This window comes from Amborella trichopoda, chromosome 9 (genome assembly GCF_054954075.1).
Source record: "Amborella trichopoda isolate Santa Cruz 75 chromosome 9, AtrichopodaSantaCruz75HAP2 v2.0, whole genome shotgun sequence".
NCBI classification, from domain to species: Eukaryota; Viridiplantae; Streptophyta; class Magnoliopsida; order Amborellales; family Amborellaceae; genus Amborella; species Amborella trichopoda.
This window is the reverse complement of record NC_142344.1, coordinates 11,802,385-11,827,828: the sequence shown is the minus strand read 5'-3', so window position 1 is coordinate 11,827,828 and position 25,444 is coordinate 11,802,385. Positions and strand designations below refer to the sequence as shown.

General features: G+C 35.5%; 4 protein-coding genes across 4 annotated transcripts; 2 read left to right on the top strand and 2 right to left on the bottom strand.

Annotated features, from left to right (window-relative positions):
• Positions 1-5,576: 5,576 nt before the first annotated feature.
• On the top strand, positions 5,577-6,880 carry LOC148780382 (uncharacterized). Its single transcript, XM_088845698.1, has one exon. The coding sequence runs from the start codon at positions 5,903-5,905 to the stop codon at positions 6,725-6,727; it is 825 nt and encodes a 274-aa protein (XP_088701824.1). The 5' UTR covers positions 5,577-5,902; the 3' UTR covers positions 6,728-6,880.
• A 1,835-nt stretch (positions 6,881-8,715) lies between these two features.
• Positions 8,716-11,186, bottom strand: LOC18424315 (uncharacterized). Its single transcript, XM_006828904.3, has one exon. It carries the CDS (start codon positions 9,780-9,782, stop codon positions 8,838-8,840), a length of 945 nt encoding a protein of 314 aa, XP_006828967.1. The 5' UTR covers positions 9,783-11,186; the 3' UTR covers positions 8,716-8,837.
• Positions 11,187-13,548: 2,362 nt separating this feature from the next.
• Positions 13,549-14,768, bottom strand: LOC148780381 (uncharacterized). The gene has a single exon (XM_088848560.1). It carries the CDS (start codon positions 14,495-14,497, stop codon positions 13,670-13,672), a length of 828 nt encoding a protein of 275 aa, XP_088704686.1. The 5' UTR covers positions 14,498-14,768; the 3' UTR covers positions 13,549-13,669.
• An 8,090-nt stretch (positions 14,769-22,858) lies between these two features.
• Positions 22,859-23,686, top strand: LOC18424313 (uncharacterized). The gene has a single exon (XM_006828902.3). The coding sequence runs from the start codon at positions 22,859-22,861 to the stop codon at positions 23,684-23,686; it is 828 nt and encodes a 275-aa protein (XP_006828965.3).
• Positions 23,687-25,444: the final 1,758 nt, after the last annotated feature.

Genomic DNA, 25,444 nt, shown 5'->3' with positions numbered 1-25,444 from the left:
ATAATGTAGTGAGGAAATGGGAGTTATAGAACTAATAGGTAGTTACTATTGTACGTGAGTCAACATACTAGTAAATTTAGTTACAAGAACCTTTATTTAAAAAGAAGTGTTAGTGGGAAAATTTTGTGGAAAAGAACAAAATGGTGTGTAGTGGGAATACATAAATATCATGTATCAAGTTTGTAATGTTTTTGTGTATTCCATTTTCTCATCATTCAATAAAAAATGATTTTTTTTTCCCCTCAGCTTCATCTATTTGATTGTTATTTTTTTATTTTTTTTGGTGACTCTTAGACGGGTGAGATATCGTTACACAATTTGAGGAGCAGATTGCTCCGGTATTGTGAGATCCATGTTTGCCCACAATTATTGGTGATACAATTCCTCAATGTCTTCTCTTCAATAGAATGCATTCCTTTTTGATGTGCCCCGTTAAATTGAACGTACTAGTTTGGCTAGCGTTAACAAGGCTAACTTTGGCTCGCTTGTCAAGGTCATAAAGAATAAGTTTATTGGCAATAGCGATGGTTGGGGCATTGTTTTGGCATTTTTACTCACCTTCTAGTCGCTTCAAAATGAATTTTCATATGCCAAAATTGGATAAATGTGTTGAACTTTTGAGGGAATTGATGAATCTGCCAAAATCTTAGCAATCGAAAGTAATGTCGTAAACTTATGAATCATAAAGATCAGGGTTTTTACCAGAACAGTAGAGAACTCTGACTCTCCATAGCCATGACATCCTAGTTATAAAGGGATGGGAGGAGGCCGTTCTCTTATATTCAGCTTTTCTCCTGTAATATCTGAGAAGGTGACATTCGGAGATGGGTAGTTATCTTTTACCCGTTGGATAAAAGAATCTTCACTCTCTAAGAAGTCTTTTTAGTGATAAATACTAAAATGTATTATTAAGATAAAAAGCTAGAGAAATATTGCACATGTGAGGCCCCATAGCCATTCACATGTACCAGCATCTCCCACTTGGCTATGAGGCCAAATACATTGAAATATCATAAAGTTTATACCACTTAGTGGGCTTAATATTTATTAGTATATCCTTGTCATGGGGCTTTTCACGCTAGTCAAATATTAATCAAAATATTAATCAAGCTTGTCATAACGTCGAAAAGAGGGATTCGTTCAATTGGTATTTTGTCTAAAGATACTTGTGCTAAACAAAAGGGAAGTTTAGATAAAGTTGACACTTTAAAATGTAGAATTATATTGTACCTGTAAAATCCTTCAAAAAAGGTTGTTTGATATTGTAAAAATGCCTAATCGATCATCTCAACATGAGATCTATAGATATGGAGAAAAAGGAAAAATGATCAATTGGAAGGTTTTCCGAAATGATATAAAACATTCATACATATGGATATCAAAATGATCCATTGGAAGGTTTTCCAACTTTGAAGCACTCTTTTCTATTGGATCTTTAATGTGCAACTTCTATAGGACAAGGACCCTGCATAAACTTTCTCTTGTATTTTACTTATCCAAAAAGAGATTGCATTTTTCTAGTAAGATAGACTATAATTTCTAGGTAGAACATCATTGTCCCTTTTGTTTTTTGTTATATGAGCAGGTACTCAAGGAATTTGTTTTCTCTATGGCTCAAAATCCCCAGGTACTGAAACAAGTAGAAGGTAGAGGTGTATCTTCTGTCATTTATGTATGACATGGGTGGCACAAATAACGGGAAAGAGATTCCCGTAATTTGGTTCTTTAATAACAAATTGTCGTACAAAATTGAAAGGAAACAATTTATATAGGTTGCAACTTTAAAATGTAGAAATCAGGTGCACCTCAAAAATCCATCATAAAGGTTATTTTGATGTTAGAAAACCCTTTGTTTGGTCATCTCAACATCAATATGTATGAATCTGAAAAGAAAAAATATTTTGAGTCCAAAAATAGTGTATCTTGCAATAAATTATCTGCGCCGTCTATTTCAAGATTTTCATGTTTTCGTAGATCTACATGATTTGGACTTTTTTTAAGTTTAAAATTTTATAATTAGATATCAAAATAGATTATCAAGCCATCTAAAAAAAAATGTAACCAAAATTACATTTATGATAAATTTTGGAGGCGCACTTTAATTTGATTGTTTAAGGTTTCAACCTTATGCAAACCATACACAACCCTAAACAAAGAATACATTAATCCTAAGTTAAATGCCACTCTCTCCTATAACTGTGAAGCCCAGATACATTGAACTTGGGTCACTAACTCTCCCTGGTAGGGTAGGGACTTAAAAGAGGACAATATCTGGTGGTGAGTGTCCATGCATCAAAAATACCATTAATAAGAACTACACACCTGCACAATGCTGGTTGTTTCTATCACAACAACATGATGAGCCTCATAGGTAGTTAATTGAATTCCCCAGGTTGAACTTGTTAACAAGGTCCCTTCATCAAGGATGGACCTAGGGATGATACCAATATTGTGATCCCCACTTGTGATCCCCAATTTCGCAAATGGATAGAGGGCTTTGAATGGACTACCTTAGCACTCTATTATATCATGACTAAGAAACAACATCAAAATGTAGATGGGTAGGATGATTGGAAACAAGGATGTGTTAAAGTTATTACCTTGCTTAAGTCATAATTAAATAGTTGTCAAGTGATTGATAACCAATACTCTTATCAGAAATAGATTATGTTCTATATAATTACTATGCTTTGCATGATATTATTTTGTTAGTTGTTTGGTATTTTCCTTCTATCCTATATACAATATTTTGGTACATAGCTTGTATTATATATAATATTATTTAACTATTTACCTTTTTCCATAATTTTCAGTTATTTTAAAAAATTTATCTACTAAAGTATAAACAACTTCCCTAAAAGAGTGCCAATAAGTTTATCACAAATTATTTTATAAGAGACATTGCCAAACAAAAGATATTTGATTAACATGATTAATCTTATTGAAATAGTAGTTTTTCTGTGATAACAAGTACATCCAAACGTGACCTAAAGATTTTGAAAAAATTTATACACGGTGTCAAATCTTGTACTACAAAAATAAGGCAATCTCACATGAACAGGTTGCTTTAACTCTTAAAATGATGAGAAAAGCAAGATTCCAAGTCCAAGCAATAGTGTGTCATGTTATACATTATTTGAACGATCTGTATTTTTAGGTTCAGGTGTTTATAGATCTACTCGATACATACCATTTTTAAAACTTTAATTTCATAATTAAAGATAACAATAAATTATTAGAGGTTCATAGGAGTTGCAACAACAGACTGTATCTTCCAGTGAGGTATGAAGGATCATCTTATTTTGCTTATTTAAGGCCGCGACCTTATATAAACCACATACCAAGATTTTTGAGTGGTTTTGACCGTAAAGCCACGGCCTTAAGCGTGCCTCACCGTTTGTTATGCGTATCGCTGGCAAGTGCCCAGGAACTCTTGGGTCTGGTCCGTGACCCTTCCGTGTGAACCCGACCACGACCGGCCCTAAGCCCAGCCAACCTGGACTGGGTTAAAGGAGCCGTAGCGCAGGTCTAGTCATGGCCCTAATAAAATAAATATAAAAAAACCAACAAAAATAAAAAAAAGGAGGGTCGGGCCGAACTGGGCTCGGGTTGTCACATCCTTGGCAAAGGCCGAAGTTGGCTTGGCCGGTGTCGTGGTGTCCCCATACCTAATGGTCAATCCTCTAATTTTTAAGGCTGGGCTGACTAGGTCAGGCCCCAGTCTTAGTCATATATAGTTAAAAATCTTTATAAGGCTGCAATTTATTCCGAGAAATAAGGTTGCGTTAATATGCACTATAGATTTTGTTTAGATGATGTAAATTGGACACTATCTAAAAAAAATGTATCATGTATTGACACTGCCCTAAAAGATGCATCAAATCTATACTATCCAAATAAAAGGTGGTGTAGAGTATCCTAACCTTATTTTTACACACAAATAAAAAAGTAGTTTTTATCTTATACAAACCACACCCATTAAAAAAGGGAAAAGTTTATATAGAGCCCAGGCTTTAAACAATTAAATTTGAGCCTACATCAAAAATTTCACTAGAAGATATTGTTTTGATGCCCAAATAACTTCAAATTGATCATCTCCACATCAAGATGCATGGACATGTGAAAAAAATAGATTTCAAGTTTTGGAAATAGTATATTTTGTAATGCATTTTTGGACCGTCAATTTTCAAGATTTTCAAGTTTTCATAGATCTGCCGATCTACACTATTTTTTAAGCTTTAAACTTTATAAAGAAAGATGAAAATGTATTTTAAGGCTATCACAAAGATTTCTAATGTGGAAACTACATTTCTCAATACTATTTGATGGTAGGCTCTAATTTGATTGTTTAGAGCCTCGGTACTGTACAAACGCACACCCTTAAAACAAATAAGCTAATTGACGAGTATGACGTGTATCTCACATTTTTAAGCCTCTTCTTCCTCCTCCGCTCCAGTCTGTCTACCACTCTACCTCTCACCCAAAAAAACAACGGAAATATTATTGAAAAGTTTAATACAACAGAAGAAATTCACATAACAAAGACTTGATAAGTACGATAAATTTATTCGAGTAAATAAGTTTGAGGATAATTACGTAAATCCAATAAATGGCATTTCTCTAAAAGATGTTTCTTCCATAGAGTCCAAACAATAAAAATGTGTCTTCTAGGTTGCATCTAGAGCAACAAAATCCCAATTTACAGGAAATATTTTTAGCAAGAAATATATATTTCAGAGTAAATATTTTTTTTCAAGTACCGAAATGTGTCCAAAAGGGAAGCCTTTCCGTGTGTTGCTACTTCATATAAAACATAGGTAATTGCTGCTCTCGACCAACCAATCTAATGGACGATCGAGATAACTTCGGTGATAGTTTTACAAGTTGATCTATGAGAATTTCATCTTGATCGGATGTTTCAACCTGCATATCTACTGTGTTCTTTAATCTTTCTATAAATTGTTTTGTAATGAAATTTGCTAAGTGCCCGTTTTTCATAGGCACACAACTAATAAAAATAAAAAAAGTTGTTTCTGACAAAATAATTGACCATTAGGTATGTCTCTATAAGAAGTAAACATGCCCCAAATTTCATGTAAAACTAGTTTATACAAACTAATTAAATATGAAACAATTTTAGTCATGACATTATTGCTGAAGCTATCCTAGTTTATTTCGATCCAACAGCAAGGAATATAAGTCTCATAGATGGGTGGCACCATGTATAAATGCTTCCCTGTACCTTGTACCGTTGGTTAGTTAATGATGAAACCATCTTATAATTGTACCAGTTGCCATTACATAACATAATGGGCAGGGAGCATTTATAGCATAATTATGATTGACATTTTCATTGTAGTTTGAACAGTGGTTAAAAAGATGGGCACAGTGTTTCCAAACTAAGATAGTGACTTCCTTCCATGGAAGGAATAAGCCATCGCATTTGTTTAAGGCCAGCTAGTCCCTTATTAATTTGGAGACAAAGAGAATCTTGTGAGTTGTGTCCTCTGTTTCAAAGATCGCAGATCTCAACACTGTCTCCTTCATCGTTTCTTTAAATCTTAGTTAGATGCATAATTGATCGATTTCATATGATTTTAATGACTGGTTGTATACAAAGTCGGGTATGGATTACATTTAGAGATCCATGTTGGGTGGATGGCAGCCATGCCACTCGTGCACTCCTCATAAAATAACAGCATCCAAAATGCAGGTGATGTACGGGATCGAGGCAGACGAGCCGATTGGCATTGAATGAAGCCTAGAGATGTAAACCCTGGAGTGCACGTGTGGACACGTCGATTCTTCGAATGAGGGACCTTAGAAACGTGCTTATAAGAGGCTGAGTCACAGGTTCTATATCTGTGCTACTAACGTTGGCTGTTAGTCTTTGATTTGCAGAATGGAGACCCCAGTTCAATACCATGTTCGTTCTAACAGCTTGCCTTCTAGATCACACCCCATCTTACAGGAATTGAGCAAGAAGTTGCTCTTCTTTTGTGAATTCGCCACAAAACAAAGACCTGAGTCCCTTGTTGATTCCCTTGTGAGCGTATATGACAGTTTGGATGACCTTTTGCACTTGCCACTCGTCCCTGAAGCTCTTTATCGGCAAGACAGATGGGTCTGCCAGATGCTGGAAGACTCTCTCCAATGGATAGATGTGTGCAGCAGGATGAGGGATTCCATATCCTGTGTAAAGGAGCAACAACTTAGACTGTTGTCTGCTCTTCGCAGGAGAGACTACAAAGGGTTGGAGAGTTTAGTCAGAGCCTACATGTCCTCCCGAAAGGAGATGGGCATGGAATTCGCCAAATGCCTTGGCCCTTTGAGGAAAACTTGCAGAATGGTGTCTTCTGGATCCCTCTCACAAGAATCAACACAACATAATGAGGTATTGGAAGCCCTGAGGCAAGTGGGATCAGCCACAGTATTTGTGTGCGAATCACTCTTGTCAAGATTCATATGGCAATCTAGAGTATCTGCGTTCTTCAAGCCCAAATCTCAGCTACTGAATTGTGCGATTGTTGAGTGGGATTGTACGAAACTTTCCCTCATTGCCCTCTATTCCATCGCAAGCAAGGTTGATAGCTTGTGTGCTGGTGATGCCCTGCGACAATTAGAGTCATTGGAAGAAAGCATGAGCCGCATTGACGATCGGTTGGGATGCATCAAAAGTCGGCTGATTCGAACTCGTGTCACCCTCCTTAACATCTTAACCATCTAGACCGCTCTGATGTTTTCCCAACAATCTGCTCTAGGCATCCACTTTTTTATGATCTGATCTATAGTTGCTTGTGATAACTCTCATGTATATAACACTTATAAGTGATGTATATTGTCATATACTCGATTATTAGGAGTCATGCTTTTTTCCCAACTCCATGTTGTGCGCAAACTCACACTCCTCGCCTTGGTTCAAAATTGTTAAATTTTTTGCAGTTGTAGGTGTAGGATTTATCTGTACAGAGTAAACACCATTTACATTCATAAAGAAATCTTAAAATGTGTGAGGGCAGGTATATCTAATTTCTCTCTCTCTCTCTCTCTCTCTCTCTCTTTCTAATTCCCTTTTGCAAAGTACTCTGTCCCCTTATTTTCCAGCATCCTACCTGTCCCCTCTTTTATTTCAGCCATTCTCAAGCTCCTTCTCGATAACGAAACCAGAACCACATCATCTATTTCATTTCTCTCTAAGGGCAATAGTTGCAACACCACATCTCAAATTCGATTCCTATAGCTGAACTGCCAAAAAAAAAAGGGAAGTATGCCATGGGGCACCTTATTTGGTCTCCCTATTTCAAGAGAAGTCGAGGCATTTTTATTGACCATCTTAACGTTATTATCTAACAACCATGTCTCTTAAGCTTTCTGTTGAGCACCACCAGAATAGGAAGAGAAACGACAAATAACACAAGACACAGATAACCAGCATAGGACAAACCAAGAAAAAGGCCATAAAAGATCAACGTCACAAAAACACAGAGAAACACTTTTAAGAGTGACAACAGACTCTGTTTTGTTCATTCCTTGAATTCAAATGAAACACAAAATATTTACATCTCCACAAAAATAGAAATTCCTGATGCCCAAAATGTTTCCTCAGTACTTGATTGAAGATGTATATCTTTGACTCCCACAAGTTTAACTTTTTTTCTGTATCCTAATATTTGACGCTACAAAAAAATATTGAAAACAAATTAAACCAAATATTACCCTTATTGTTGAGATCACCTACTTCCCGATGCTATCGGTCAGTGCTGATTCTAAACAAGGGCAATTCAGGACATTTAGTCCCTCTCTTAGTCATTCATGGGTTAGACAGAACTAAGGATATCTTCTGTAAATTAGGACTGGTTTGCGGATTGGGAATGCCAAAGTAAAGCAATAAACTTCAGTAGGACATGTGAGAGTTCACAGATCATATGAATGGAAAGAAAAATTGATTATAAAGATGAGTAGACAAGAATCAATCAAAACTATTATATGAGAACTTGGGATCTTATGCAGCAATTTTCACATTGTAACTTGGGTGCCATACGTTCTTGAGATATCATGGCCTCGATGTCTCTCTTTTTATTTTTTATTCCAAAAAAGAAAAAAAAGGAACTATCAAGCCTCGGTGACCTAAGTAACATGTGGCATCCCATCAAACCCAATTATGCTTAACTGGGCTCTTACATAGCCAAAAAATAAAACAAAAACCATATGAGAACCCATATCCATTTATCTCTGTGCATGATCCCTTTACTTATTGAAAACTGGATTGAGAAAGGGAGAGGTAGAGAGTAGAGACAACTAATTTGATTTGTGAGGAGAGATCCATTTTAAGATTACAAGAGGGTAATTTGTTTTGCTAAGAAATAAGAATCCTTTATGGAATCTTGGCTCACCTCTTCTCCTCCCAAGTCACAGTCATAGTGGCCAGTAAGTTCAATTTTACCTGGATTTTTGTTGCAGAAATCCTATAGCAAAAATTGTGTGAGCTTCAAATTTGTGCTTTGTCAAATTTAAAGTACCACTACGATTATTAGTGATGCTCATCATGTAGAAATGCATTTCAATTGAATGGGGCATTTGTTCCTTTCCAAAGGGAATGGCTCTAGCCTCCACACTTACAGCAAAATCGCTCCCTACCTATCAACCAAATATGATCTTCAAGACATGGACAAGGCATAGTGATGGATAAAGCAGATTGAGAAGAAGAGAATATGATACTATAAATCATCTTTTTTCATTAATTGTTGTATACAAAATATAATTACAGTCAACAAATGGGTCAAATCCAATGGAAAGCGGATACCCAAAGCTCAAAGTTGGGAGTCTATAAGAGCAATCTATATGTTTTGGATGTTAAGGAGTGCGACCCGAACTTGGATCAACCGATTACTGATAAGCCTCAACTGATTGTCTATGTAGTTCATGCATTCATCCCATGACTCCGACTGGTTTTGGGCATTGATAGCACATAATTCTTCAACCTTTCCAGAGCTGGTGTAGAGGGCATTGAGGGCAAGTTTCACACAGTCCCACCCATCACTTGGTGGTTGTAATTTTGTTTTGAGGAATGTCGATATAATTGACAGCCGTTTCCTTGGTGTCATGAATCTCGAAAGGAGAGATCTATACACAAGAGCAGTGATAGATCCCATTTGTTTCAAGGCACACACTACATCATGGTCTTGAGTAGATCCTTGGTGTTGGGGATGATAGGAAACTGATTTGTAAGTTTTTCGCAAAGCGCAAAGGCAAGTGGCCAATGCCTTGGTCGTCTTCTTTTGGGCTAAGATGCAGGCCCTAATTTGGCCTCTCAATGCTGTGTGGTCTCTTCTACGAAGAGCTGAGAGAGCACCTCGCTGTTGCTCTCTTACTCTGGCTATGGCATCATTCATTTTGCTGCACATGTCCATCAACATAATAGTCTCATCGAGTATCTCCTCGACACATTTATGCTGTCGCCGAATGGCTTCATGGACGAAAGGCAACCGGAGAAGGTCATCAGAATCATCATATATAGCGACCAAGGAATCAACAGGACACCTGCCCTTGTGCTTGGCGTCGCAATCACTGAAGCTGAGCAACTTCTCACTCGATTGGTGTAAGATTGGGTGTGATTTAGATGGCAAGCTATTGGATCGAACATGGTAGCAATTTGGGACATCCATTGCGCAACTTCGAAACCAAGATCCACACTCTGTTGCTTGGAATGAACCAGTGGCCATGCCTCTTGTAAGCTCATGTATTAAGGGGGAGACAAATGGAATCCTCCTCCTGTATGCCATTGCTAGCAAGTGGAGTCTTGGGGTGAGTATTTGTTGATCGGCAGGGTCAATGGAAGATGGATCTGATTGTCTCAAGGACCCCAGACAACACACTAATTGTGGGTGCTTGTGGCACACATGGTGGTGTTACTTATTTATTCTGGAATGCACGAGTGGCTTGCCTACTTTCTGCCAGACAAAAGGCCAAATATTTAATCCTTAAACCATGTTGGCTTCGGATCAAAAGCGACGTGCTTCAGTTCTAATCAATTGTTTGGTGGGTAGGATCCCAAGCTTGGGGTCATGGCGACAAATGAGGCTGGTTTTTGCATTTTTACATTGATTTGTTTCCTATCTTGATGTGTGCCTTTCCGGGGGACTTTCGATGGAGTTGTATGTGTGCTCAGCACCAAATGCAAACTGAAAGCAAAAGGAGTCTTTTTTTTATGTAAGATTAAACAGATGCATCAATTTCATTGTTGCATTTTTTCAAACAATTTGAAGGATTAAAACTGCACATAGATGACCATATTATCTTCAGAAAAACAGAATTAAATTCGTTTAATATCCATCGAAAATGTGCCTTCATAATCATCAATGATTGTGATCTGATCTGTCGGCAACTACTGCTTGGAGTGTTACCTTCCACATCTCTTCCATGAATCCCCAACCACCAACAACGTATCCCACCACTCACCAATCTCTCTCTTCCTAACATCCATATATACCAAGGTTTAAACAAAGGGCAAGCTATGGATTGGACATCCTAAACACTGTGATCGAACAAACTGGATCGGAGAATCGACTGGATCGACAAGAGCTCGCATGGAAAGATTTTCAAATATCACTAGAATTTTTTAAAAATCTAGTTTCTTTCAATTTCCAAATACTAATCGATGATATTGCATTATAATTTTTATTATTTTAATAAAAATACATAAATGCTGAGAATCTTGATTATTATGAGTGTTTAGTATTTATTACATTCATTTTATGGTCAAAATAAGATTTAAAATGCAGCTCACTCGAATAAAATGGATCTTTTTAGCTCAAATTTTTATTTAAAAAAGATAAAAAATAAAAAGGAAAGGAGTTGGACTACATTCGCATATCTTTTGACCTTATAGAGACAATAAAAGTTATGCCGCTCGCAATGAGCTATTTGTTTTTATTAAACCAAAATATAAATTGGGAAAAACGTTAGGACCCTCCATTTTTGCTTTCTCACAACATAAATTTTCGCTATTTTAAAAAAATAAAAAATTATGGTTTTGATTTTTTTTAAATAACTTCAAATTTCATATTAGTTAACTTAAATCATTTCTAACGTTTTCCTCACATGGTCACAATTACCGAGGAAATAAAATTCTCTCCACTACATGAGATTTAACAAGTAAAAAAGTATATATTGCCAAATAAATAGATCTAAGTTATAAATAGATCTAAGATGAAATAATTAATAAGGATAGAAAGATGGTATTTGAAAACACGAATTTATAATCACATGTTAATAAACTTAAAAAAAAAAAAAAAAAATTATAATTATAATAAAGCAAATAGATATAGTGACTTGAAAATAGATTTTTAAGTGGCCTTATGAACTGGTGTTATTTGTTTCTTTTTTAAATATCCCATGTGCTATATTTATCGGTCGCCTAAATGGGTGAGAAAAAATAATGTAAGATGTGTTACAATATCATGATTTGTCCGCTTTTTTAAAAAATATAACATTAGTATGGAATACATGAACCACAATCTTTAAAGTATAGTTAAGCCATACTTTAAAATTGCACAAACGAAAATTTTGCAAAAGTTAGAGAGAGCGCCCAATACACTATGAGCTCCAAATTGTCCCACATCGGGGCATTTAAAGGCGGAAAATCTTGGATAAAACGTTCGGGGCTCACTCAAACCATGGCGAGCATTTCCTCGAGCACACTTTCGGGCTTATTTTTTATTTTATTTTAGCCTCCTACTTGAACTAACTCGTACCTCCTAACAGATGTTGTATTGGATTTGTGCCATACATAGTTGGCCTATTTAAGTCTACTTTATATCATTTTTATCACCTATTAGTGTCATACCAAAAAATTTTCACATGTATTCGTTTCAAATTCTATCCCTTTTTGTCTTGCCACTCATCCACCTCAATATCCTTATCTGAAGTACACTCATTCTATGGGTATATTGTTTCTTGACCATCCAATATTTCAACCTGTAAAGCAAAGCTAGTCTCATAGTTGTTCTATAGAACTTGCCCTTTAGCTTCATTGGTATGCGGCAATCACATAAAACTCAAGTTCTACATCTCTACTTTGCGCACCCAGCTCTAATTCTATTTTCAACATTTTTTTCAATCTCTCCATTTTCCTAAATTATTGACCCAAGATATCGAAAGTATGTTTTTTTTTATATTTCTTGATTATCAATCTTAGTTACTTCCTCCTCTCGACTTCTATTATTATAAACTTGTATTTCATATACTTTATCATAGTCCTTCTACTTTTAAAACCTTTATATTCTAGAGCATCCATCCAAAGTTCTAACTTTGTAAAACACTATTTCTAGTCTCATTGTTCAAAACTATATCATCTGTGAGTAACATACACCAGATATCTCATCATGTAGGTACCTAGTTAGATTGTCTGTAACTAAGACAGAGATGTATGGGCTTAATGCAGACCTATTGTCACTGAAAACTCATTTGTCTCTCCAGTAATTGTTCATACACTAGTTAGTGCTCTCTTGTACATATATCTCACCAAGTCGATATAGTGTCTAAAGACTCATTTTTTCTCCAACGCCCATCAAATATTCTATCATAAACTTCGTCTAGATCAATAAAGACTATGTGAAGGTCTTTACCCTTCGTCTTAAACTTCTCAGTCAGTTGCCTAAGTAGAAAATAGCTTCAGTAGTTGACCTCCCTGACATAAACTGAATTGGTTTTCTGATACACTCGTTTCATGTCTTAATTATAAATCAATCATTCTCTCCCTACAACTTTATAGTGTGGCTCACAAATTTGATACCTCGATAGTTCACACAAGTTTGTATGTTTACCTTCACATATCATATATAAAAGGAGATATTGGTTATAAAGATGAGTGGATAGGAGAATCTTTCAAAACCAATAGTCAAAAACTTGGGATGCTATGCAGCAACTTTCACATTGTAACTTGGGATGCATATGTTACTCAAGTTATCACGGCTTGATGTCTTCCTCTTTTTAGCCAGGCTGACTTAAGTAGCATGTGGCATCCCATCAAAAAGCAATCATGTTTATCTAGGCTTACATAGAAAAAAAAAAATAGAACCTATATGTATGCCCCATATATCTCTGTACATAATCCCTTTACTTTTTTAAACTTGGATTCAGAGAGGGAGAAGTAGAGAGAATTAATTTGATTTTTGAGGGGGGGATTCATTTTAAGATTACCAGAGGGACGATTCTTTTGTTAAGAAATAAGAATCCTTTTTGGAAAGCTTAGCCTCATTGTTCACCTCATCTCATCCCAAGTCACAGTCGTGGCGGTGAGTAATTCAATTTTACCTAGATTTATCCCCCAAAATCCTATAGCCAAAATTATGTGAGCTTTAAATTTGTGATTAGTCAAATTTGAAGTACATCAAATTTCCTCATGAAGAAATGTATTTCAATTGCATGGGGGCATTTTCTCATCGCCAACGCAAATGGCTTTAGCCTCCCTAAAGCTTCCAAGACATGGACAATTGCATAGTGATAAGAAAAGGAGATTTAGAAAAAGAGAATTTAAAGAAGAGAATATGATGCTACAAATCTTCTTTAGTAAATTGATCTATACAAAACATAATTACAATCAACAATGGGTCAAGTCCAATGAAAAGCGGATACCCAAAGGTCAAAATTGGGAGTCAATAGAAACAATTTATATGGTTAGGATGTTGAGGAGTGCGACTCGAACTCGGATCAACCGATTATTGATGCATCTCAACTGGTTGTCAAGGTTGTTCATGCATTCATCCCATGACTCCAATCGGTTTCGGGCATCCTTAACACACAAATCTTGGACCTTGCCAGAGTTGGTGTAGAGGGCATTGAGGGCAAGTTTCACAGAGTCCCACCCATCATCTGGTTGTTGTGATTTTGGTTTGAGGAACGTGGATATAATTGACAGACGTTTCCTTGATGAAATGAATCTCGAAAGGAGGGATGTATACACAAGAGCAGTGATAGATCCCATTTGTTTCAAGGCACACAGGACATCATGGTCTTCACTTGATCCTCGGTCTTGGGATTGATAGGAAACTGATTTGTAAGTTTTTCGCCAAGTGCTAAGGGAATTGGCCAATTCCTTGGTCATCTTCTTTTGGGCTAAGATGCAGGCCCCTATTTGGCCTCTCAACGCTGTGTGGTCTCTCCTACGAAGAGCTGAGAGAACACCCGCCTGTTGCTCTCTTACTCTGGCTATGGCATCATTCATTTTGCTGCACGTGTCCATCAATATAAGTGACTCATCGAGGATCTCATCGATCCATCTATGTTGTCGACGAATGGCTTCATGGACGAGAGGTAACTGGAGAAGGTCATCAGAATCATCAAATATACCGACCAAGGAATCAACAAGACACCTGCCCTTTTGCTTGGCGTTGCAATCACTGAAACTGAGCAACTTCTCATTCAATTGGTGTAAGATTGGGTGTGATTTAGATGGCAAGCTATTGGATCGAACATGGTAGCAGTTTGGGACATCCATTGTGCAACTTCAAAACCAAGATCCACGCTCTGTTGCTTTTAAAGAACCAATGCTCATGCCTCTTATAATGTAAGGAGGAGACAAATGGAATCCTTCGCCCTGTATATAGTACGGACATTGCATTGCTAACACGTGCAATCTTGGGGTGATACGCAGGGTAGGTCAATGAAAGATGGATCTAATTGTCTCAAGGAGCGCAGAGCAGAGCAGAGCAGACAGACATGGTGGTTGCACCAGTGGCTTGCCTACTCTCTGCCGCCCCAATATTTAATCCTCAACACATGTTTCCTTGGGATCAAAACATACTTACTGTGGGTATGAAAGGGCTGGCATCCTTAGGACTATGGCGACCCAATTCTTCTTCTTGTTTTTGTTGGTTGAAAATTGCATGTGGGCCATTTTATTTTACCGTTGTAATAAAAAAGCCCCAAAATATACGACGGCAAGACTACCCCTCATATTTTTTTTATATTTTTTTCGATTTTTCTCCCATCTAATGTTTCAAATATCGGACTGTTTATTTATTTATTTGTATTCAAAAATTCGAATTGCCCTATTTGTGATCGGACTGCTTGTGTTAGGGTTATGAAACGAGAGAGGAGAAAAAACAAAAACTAGCACAAGCGGTTTGATGACCCCTTTAGAAATTGTCTTGATCGATATTTCCGACATCAGATGGCTTTATGAATATTATAAAATAGTAAAAAAAAAAAACAATCAATCCGATATTTCAAACATTAAACCGGGTCCAAAGTTGAAAAAATAAAATAAAAAAATAGTCCTTCCACATATATACCATATATTTTGAACCTTTTTGTTAGATCGGTAAAATAGTACCTTGCGGATATAATTTTCTTTTTCTTTTTCTTTTTTTCTGGTTAAAGAGCTCATTTTTCGTAGCTCGCTTGCTTCCGATAGTCTATAGTTGCTTTTGTAGTTGATACCGTGTACCGTTCAAGTAAACAAATTTAGGAATGGACCCAAAAAATGGTAGACGATAGGCGAAAAGTTATAGACCACGCGTAACCCCACATATTTTTCCCAATCCACATATGAAGGAAAATTTTTTATGGGACCGCATTTTTACAATTTGCAGTCCAAAGGTATAAAGCATCTATCTTAGAGATGGATGTAAATAGGTGGTTCATCTAAAAAAACAATTGTAACTAAAGATCCAAATATTTTTTTAATATAATTACTATTTTTTATTTTTTTAAAAAAAAAATTCTATATTCATGATCTCTATGTTAAAGATTATATATTCTCTAAAATTAAAATTAAATTATATTTAAAAATATATTTATTGTCAAGCCTGCATTTCTACAATACACGAACTGGCCCCATCGAAACCGTGTCCATAAATTTAGAGACTAAGACAACTAAATATAGGCGCTAATTTATGTGGCCCAAAACTAAAAGATAGAGATAGTCTACCATCAAAAAATTTATACTCAACAACAAAACTAAAAATTTATGCCTAGTCACCAATAAGAATAGAACGTGCTTTATCACCCAATAATAGTCTTATTTCCTATTCTCCAAATATCAATTATCCAACTTATTCAAGCCAACCTTCAGCTTCTCCTCCAACTCCAGTTTTCCAAACCTCTACACCAAAAAAACCAACTTTATCTAGCAAAACTCCATATCTTGAAACCTATTTTGTTGCTGATGCAATCATAGAATCCAGACATGTGAATGACAACCCAAATAATATTACTAAGTATTACTTATGCAATAATCTTTGTCCATCTGTAGGTACCAAAACAAGAGAATGGTACGAAATGATTCTGCTAGAAACAGAGTCTATTTCCTTGGTACATTATAATCAAAAGAATTAAAAAATAGTAGCATATTCAAAATTACAAATAAGGAAAGTATTATCTTTTGAAGATTGGGGATCAGACCCTTCCAAAGCCAAGAGAATATATTCCCCAGATTTCCCAAATAAATACTACAGACATGCTGATTACATAGATGTTTGGCATAAGATACTGACACTTCAAAACCCATATAATTCTCATACTTGGCTCTTACAGTTTAAAATGCCTATAAACACTCCATTTCCAAATTGTTTCGTAACTGGTTTGCAACATGGGGATCTTTAACCCAAATACTTCCTGAACCTCTGTAACTCTCTCAAAACCGTTTTATTGACTTCAATGGGAGTGATCCCAATATAGATTACCACTTATATTTTATTGCTATGTATCAAGTACCATGGATCGTTAAATGGAATTTTGTGATATCCCCAAATAATACAAATAATTTTGAATATATGCCATGTTTAGGCAAACAAATTGCCATAAAATGGTGGGACGTCTTTGTCTACCATAATATTGAACCAGACAATATACAGCTCAAAAGAATCCCATTAGCATATGGCTCTCATTCATACTCCAACCCAAATAGTCTAGCAGAATATATTACCATAATGAAAAAGCAAAATCCCAGAGCCACCAAAGAAGAACTAGAAAAACAACTACTGAAAATATTTGAAGAAGAGACAGAAACTGCCAGCACACCAAGTACTCCCGAAATAGAAATACCACTTGATACACCAGACCCATCAGAACATGGAATGTCCCAAAAACATACATTGTATTAACCCAATATGGATACCATATGTACAATAATATTTATGATATGACATAAAGCAAAGATGTGACCCAAAGCAAAGCCGATGTGACCCAAAAGCAAAGCTGATGTGACCCAAAGCAAAGCTGATGTGACCTAAAGCAAAGTTGATGTGACCCAAAGCAAAACTGATGTGACCTAAAGTAAAGCTGATGTGACCTAAAGTAAAGCTGATGTGACCTAAAGCAAAGCTGATGTGACCTAAAGCAAAAGCAAAATAGATGTGACCCAGATATGACCCAAATAAAGATGCTCGAGCCACAGACAAAGCCACCTGTCATCAGAAAAATTCCACCTATCTCCACAATTACTCGAAAGATGCTCCAACCATCTCATCAACCGGTCTTTTACAACTAAAGCAAGATTCCCGAAGATAAGCATGAATGATCCTCTACAACCAGGACCAACCACGTGGCACCCACCTACATCTCTTACTTCTCTATAAATCGAGGAGGAAGAGAAACATTCGGAATAACCTCTCATCTCAGAAAACAGTCCCGCTTCTCATCTCTTCCCATTTTTCTTCTCTTTTAAACTATCTATGTGTGATTGTAACGTCAAAGCCTTACCAAATTATTACCCAGACGAGTGGAAACTATTATGCAGTTACTGTATCTGCACTCTGTAAGTTTTGTTTTATAAGTCGCTTTGATTTTTATAGCTGATGAATTTAAGTCTGTAACAAGTTTGCTTACTTAAGTGAGAGTTTGTAATAATTTGTTATTCTCAAAGATTGCTTAGTTAAGTGAGAGTCTATAACAGTTTGTTATTTTCAAGTTTACTTCGGTCTGTAACAAGTTTGCTTCAGTTTGATTCAAGTTTGTAACAGTTTACAGTTGTTATGATATACGTGTTGTATGTAGCATAAAGATATATCAAACTACTTATAATACATGGATTACTATTGATATTACTCCTGTATCTCTCATTATTATCATAGTATTAAGTCTCTATTTTGGTTATCTAATACTGATAGTATAGAATCTTTATTAAATCTAATCTTTATTAGGTTAGAATTGTGGTAGGTTAGAATTATGGTAGATCTTGGTTAGAATTGGTATCAGAGCCACACCATAGTCTTCTTTAAATAGTATCCAAAAAATATTACTATTAAGAGTAATACTTTAGGAGAGAAAAACCTAATTAAATTCCTTCATTAGAGAAAGTTGGTCCGAGAGTTGAGGTTAGATAGCATCCAGTCAAAAGACCGTTAAGGCCAGGAGAGCCGCTAAAGTCAAAAAGACGTAAGAGATAGCTAGGAACACTCATCCGCAACCTAATAATGGAGAATTTCATTAGGAATCTATCAAATAAAACATTACCTCAAACTAGTAATATTCTAAGGATAAAAAATAAAGAAGAGATAGTAATAGATAGTATTGAAAACCAAATACACAACTGGAATATACCTAAAGTCCCTATAAGTGATATATATAAGAAAGGATCTTTCAACTTCAAAGTAGGTTATGCTATAAAAACCGTAGAACAAACTTTATCAGTAACAAGTACCCAGGAAGATTTTCAGTTATTAAGTAATAAAATAAAACAATCTCATAATGATAAAAGTTACAATTACCTTCATATAGGTTTAATACAAGTAGTTATTAAACCATTAACCATGTTAGGACTTAATAATTCAATATTAGTATGTTTAAGAGATACTAGACATAATAAGTTTAATGATTCCTTATTAGGCATGGTAGAATCTAGTTTATGTAATGGTCCAGTATACTTTAATTGCTTCCTAAATTATTCTATATCATTAAAAGATCCAAATATCCTTAAGGTATTAACCCTAAACCTGAAAACCTAAGGGTTCGATATGATCCCAGGATCTCAAAATTTAGCCATAGTATATAGAATACATTACAAAGTTATGACCACATTATGCCCTAATGTTTTACAACATGATACAAGAGGAAAAACAATACTTTTCCAAACCAATATTGAAAATCTAATACTATTATACCAAAAACCATAGAATGGTCAGAAATTACTCTACCAGAATCATGGTCAATCTACAATGAAAATCATCAGTACCAAGCCCCAAGAATAAATAATATTCCAGAAAGAATATTAGAAAATCCTAATGGTAAAATAGAAATCCAATTTACCAACAATAGAAGAAATAACAGTAAAGATGATTCTGAAATAAAATCATCTACAAAACCTATAATAGAATTACCAAGAAGTTCTACCTCTTCTATAAATCCAAACTTAGAAAGTCTATATAGAACAAAGAGAAAATATTATCATCCCACAATATAGGTCCATACAAAAATCTGAACAAAAAATAACTGACTCAGAAATGGATTTTCAAGTCTTAACTCTTACAGAAGAAAAAAGACTTAGCAAACAATTTATAGAACATGATTACTTATCTGAAGAAAACAAGGAGATAATAACTTGGTATAAAAAACATTTTCAACCTAAATTAGTAGAATTATTTCATATAAAGTACAATAAGGCACGAAAAAAAGAACGATAAAACAAATGATTTTTTGTCTGGTTAAAAGAAATATGTAGGGAAAGAAAAATACATATTCCTAATTGTGAAATAAATACAATACAAAGTCAATATGCTTCATATAAAACAACTGAAGGAAATACAATGACAAGTATTCACCCTCCTGAAAAAAGTATTATTATAAAATGATCAAAACCAGAATTAAAATTAGAAACAAAGGCTACACCATACAAAATGACCACAGGAGAAATAATACATAAGCTGAATTAATTCCACATGTAATAGAACAAAATAACTATACAAATTTATATATGCAATCTTTAAGAAAGCAAGCATCCAGAATTGAAAATATGTTAAGACCTGTACCTATAAAAGAAACCACAAATGTTTTATTTAAACCACCTCCATCACTTGATAAAGAAAAATTTAATTTTGGAGAAGATAATAAAACCTTAATGGATCAATTAATATCAAAATTATCTAAATTAGAAATTAAAGAGAAAACTTTAAACATTCAGGACAAAGGAAAGGAGAAAATTTCTACAGAAATCCCTGAATCATCTACATTAACCTTACAAGAAGAAACACCCATAATTGCTAACACAATAGAAAATATGGAAGAAGCTTTTATGGAAAATAGTCATGAACAAGATAATAATAATATTCAAAGAATAGTATATGGAAAATCATGGAAACCTTTAACAGCTAATCCCTATCATCATAGACCTACCCCTGTTGATATACAATTCGAAGAAGATTTGGTAGCCTAGAATATTTCCTATTCAGGAAGATCAATAGTAAATTGGAATATAGATGGATTATCTGAACAACAAATATTAGACACTATGAAACATATGACCATGTATGCCTCTGCGTGCAAAATGGTAGGCAACCATGATCAAGAGGTCGCCAAAGCCATTGTTTGTGGTTTCACAGGATGGCTTCGAGATTGGTGGGATTTCCACTTACCTGAAAATACAAAACAACAAATTTTGAATAATACTCGCCAATGGACTGTTAAAAATGAAAATAATCAAGATGTCTTATATTCCGAAAGTGATGTTGTTAATACTCTCATTTACACCATCACACTTCATTTTGTGGGAGTACAGCCTTACTTGAAGCCCGATCTGAAGATTTGTTATCTAATTTAAGATGTCTAACCCTATCCCATTATAAATGGTACAAAGATGTTTTCTTTTCCAGACTATTAAGCAGAGAAGATAGCCAGCAGGATCAATGGAAAGAAAAATTTATTGCTGGATTACCATATTTATTTGCAGAAAATGTAAAAACTAGATTAAAAAATAAAAATGGAGGAATAATACCATATTTTGTTTATACATTAGGAGAATTATCTGCAGAAGGATTAGCCCTATGTACCGACATGAAATTAAAGAAACAATTAGATAAACAAAAAATGACTGGTAAAAAAGAATTAGGAGACTTCTGTGAACAATTCGGATATCATATTGAAAAATCTAGAGATAAATTTCATAAAAAGAAAAGATATAAGACAGAAAGAAAGAAAAGAAATCTCATAAAAAACACAAGAAAGATAAATTCATAAAAAGATTCTCTCCAAAATACAAATACCATAAGAGTAAAAGGAAATTACCTGTATGTTATAAATGCGGAAAAGTTGGCCATTATAAAAGCCAATGTAAAATAAAAAAGAAAATATATACTATAATTTTAGAAGAATCCATTAGAAATAAACTATATGATATAATACAAATATATGATGATGATTCTTCTGAATCTTCCACTGATACTACAATGGTAGGACAAATAGAGGATGACGATTATTTCATGTCCTCAACAGAACAATCTGGATCTGAACAGAATATAGAAGAATGTTCCTATAATATGCTATCCAAAGAAGATACCTTAATATTAGACCTTATAGAAAAAATAAATGATCCAGAGGAAAAGAGAGAAATAATTACCCAATTTATCACATTAACAAAAGCAAAAAATAAACAAATTCCATTACTCAAACCACCAGAGGATTACAATTTTGCTGAAATACTCAAACGAATTAATAAAAAAGATATACTTCAAAAAGAACACACAATATCTGAATTAAAAAAAGAAGTAAATGAAATAAAAACAGAAATCGGACAATTAAAAACTAGAATCAAAATATTAGAATTACAAAATGACATATCAGGAACTGTAACTGATACAGACGAAATCGAATTTGATCAACTAACAGATCCTAGTATTATTATAAAAGGATAGTATAGGGTATAGGTTTTGGACCCGAACCTAACCCATCGGGTTCAAAAGTTAGATTCATACCCGTACTTGTCAAGTCCTTGTTCTATCCTGTCGGGTTTGAGGTCTAGTTGGGTCCATTGTCACCTTCATTATGAGTTTTTTCTTTTTTTTCTTGCTTTTTCTTTTTACTATCATATACTCATATTATCGGCAACAAGGTCACAATCATCCGCTATTAAACGATTTATCGCTTAATAGCTAAATATGACTACAAGTTCTTATTGTATATGATTCTTAATACACCTAAGTGAATAGGGCTTGAAGTATTTTATCTCCAACAACTTACAGGTACGGATCAGATCCAACTAGACCCGGACCCAGACCCAAACCCGAATAATGATCAGGTCCAAATTTGGGACCCGAACCCGACTCGCTACGTCCAAATATTGAACCCATACCTAGACCCCGTGTCGAGTATACCAGGTCTAGTCGAGGTCCTTTTTCACCCTAGAAGCAAGCGAACCACTTGACTTCACCTCCTTAACCCAAAAAATAAATAAATAAACTAAAAAAAAAGCCAAAACCAGCCTCAATTGGCGAGAGCCTCAATTGTCACCATAATCCCAAGCATGGGACGCTACCCACCAAGCAACTGATAAGAAATGATGCAGGTCAGGTAACTTTCGATCGGAAGGCGACATTGTTTAAGGATTAAATATTTGGGCTTTTGTCTGGCAGAGAGCAGGCAAGCCACTGGTGCAGTCTACATTAATAAATAACACACCGATGATGTATGTGTGCCACAAGCATCCACAATTACTGTGTTGTCTGCGCTCCTTGAGACAACCATTGACCCTGCCCATCCATCAACAAATACTCACCCCAAGATCGCACGTGTTAACAATGCCATGTCCGTACTCGATACAGAAAGAAGGATTCCATTTGCCACCCCTTACCTTATAAGAGGCATGCATGCATGCCCACTGGTACATTGGAAGCAACAGAGCCTGGATCTTGGTTTTGGAAGTTACACAATGGATGCCCCAAACCCCTATCATGTTCGATCCAATAGCTTGCCATCTAAATCACACCCAATCTTACACCAATTGAATGAGAAGTTGCTGCGCTTCAGCTATTGCGACGCAAGGCAAACAGCGAGCTGCCCTGTTGATTCCTTAGTTGATATATACAATGATTCTGAGGACTTTCTCCGGTTGCCTCTCGTCCATGAAGCCATTCGGCGACAACATATATGGGTCGATGAGATTCTCGATGAGACTCTTATATTGATGGACATGTGCAGCAAAATGAATGATGCCATAGCCAGAGTAAGAGAGCAACAGGCGGGTGTTCTCTCAGCTCTTCGTAGGAGAGACCACACAGCGTTGAGAGGCCAAATTGGGGCCTGCATCTTAGCCCAAAAGAAGATGACCAAGGAATTGGCCAATTCCCTTGGCACTTTGCAAAAAACTTACAAATCAGTTTCCTATCAATCCCAAGACCGAGGATCAAGTCAAGACGATGATGTCCTGTGTGCCTTGAAACAAATGGGATCTATCACTGCTCTTGTGTATAGGTCTCTCCTTTCTAGATTCATTTCATCAAGGAAACGGCGTTCGATTGTATCCGCACTCCTCAAACCAAAATTACAACAACCAAATGATGGGTGGGATTGCGTCAAACTTACCCTCAATGTCCTGTACACTAGCTCTGGAAAGGTTAAAGAATTGTGTGCCAAGGATGCCCAAAACCAGTTGGAGTCATGGGATGAATGCCTGAACAACATAGACAATCAGTTGAGGCATATCAATGGTCGGTTGATTCGAGTTCGGGTCGCACTTCTTAACATCCTAACCATATAGATTGCTCCCATGGACTCCCAATTTTGAGCTTTGGGTATCCGCTTTCCATTCGATTTGACCCATTGTCGACTGTAATTATATTTTGTATAGAACAATTAATGAAAAAGATGATTTATAGTTCTCATCTTATATTCTCTTCTTCTCAATCTGCTCTACCAATCACTATCATTTTCCTTGTCTTGAAGAGCATATTGGTTTCATAATTTGGGCGCGATTTTCGCTGAAATTTTGGAGGCTAAAGCCATTTCATTTATAAAGGAACAAATGCCTCATTGAATCGAATTGCATTTCTGCATTATGAGAATCACTAATAATCTTAGTTGTACTTCAAATTTGACAAAGCACAAATTTGAAGCTAACACAATTTTTTCGATAGGATATTCGCAAGGAAAATCCAGGTTAAAATTGAATTTACTGGCCACTGTGACTGTGACTTGGGAGGTGAAGAGGTAAGCCAAGCTTTCATAAAGGATTCTTATTTCTTAGCAAAACTAATTACCCTCTTGTAATCTTAAAATGGATCTCTCCTCACAAATCAAATTAGTTGTCTCTACTCTCTACCTCTCCCTCTCTCAATCCAGTTTTCAATAAGCAAGGGGATCATGCACAGAGGTATATGTGGCATACATTTGCGGTCTCATATGGTTTTTGTTTTACTTTTATTTCTTTTTTATTTTTTAGCTATATAAGCCCAGTTACGCATTATTCGGTCATATGGAGATGTAAATATTTTGGGTTTCATTTGAATTTATGGAATGAACAAAACAGAGACCGTTGTCTCTCTAAAAGTGTTTCTCTGTGTTTTTGTGACGGTTGTCTTTGATGGCCTTTTTGTTGGTTTGTCCTGTGTTGCTATTTGTTAATACAAATAGCGGTGAGTGGTCTGTTCTCGTGTTATTTGGCATTTCTCTTCCTATGCTGGTGGTGCTCAACAGAAGAGCTTAAGAGACTTGGTTGTGAGATAAGACTCAGTTGTGGTATATAGTCTGTTTTACAATGGCGTGAAGTAATTAGTGTTGGCCAAAATACAATGGATCTTTTTTGTTTTTATAATTAAATGTAGTTATAGTAACACGTAAATTAGGTTGTGAACGCAACTAAAAAAATTAACAAATATATGACATGCAATACATTCTCGCTCTATAAAAAACAGTCACAAAGGTCTGCAGGAAATTTCTTTAGAACTCTAAAAATGATGCACAAAGATCACTACTTCTTGGAAAATGGTTAGGTGAAATAGGGGCAAAAGATAATACCAATTACAAAAATAAACACTCGAACCTTTTTTGTTTTTGGGCACGATGGAGCACTATCTCAAAATAATATTTGCCCCCATCCGATATTATAATTGATGTGCATAAGAAAGGCAACTCGTCCTCGAGATACAAGAAAACATAGAGGTCTTTTTTTATACTTCAAAGCTCTACACACCTGAGCTTGAAGCCCATACAATACACTAGAGTCTTGTCTTGTTTAGAGCATTGTTCGCAAAATCGCCCAATCTAACCGCTAACCGCCCGGTTGGATCGGAACCGCTCAGTGGCCGGTTCCGGTTTTAGGCAGTTAGGGTGATCAACCGGTATTTAAAAATATATATATATATATAATATATAAGTTCTCAAAAATAAGGAATTTGATTTGTAGTGTATTTTTAAATATTTTTTACATTATGGTAAAAATTAAAAAAAATTTGGTCATTAATACTCACTTTTATATTTTCTCATCTTTTTAGAAAATTTTAAAAATAGCCCTTGGAAA

Excerpts from the sequence above, each read along its gene's own strand:
- LOC148780382 (XM_088845698.1), top strand. The coding sequence starts at position 5,903 with ATGGAGACCCCAGTTCAATACCATGTTCGTTCTAACAGCTTGCCTTCT.
- LOC18424315 (XM_006828904.3), bottom strand. The coding sequence starts at position 9,782 with ATGGCATACAGGAGGAGGATTCCATTTGTCTCCCCCTTAATACATGAG.
- LOC148780381 (XM_088848560.1), bottom strand. The coding sequence starts at position 14,497 with ATGGATGTCCCAAACTGCTACCATGTTCGATCCAATAGCTTGCCATCT.
- LOC18424313 (XM_006828902.3), top strand. The coding sequence starts at position 22,859 with ATGGATGCCCCAAACCCCTATCATGTTCGATCCAATAGCTTGCCATCT.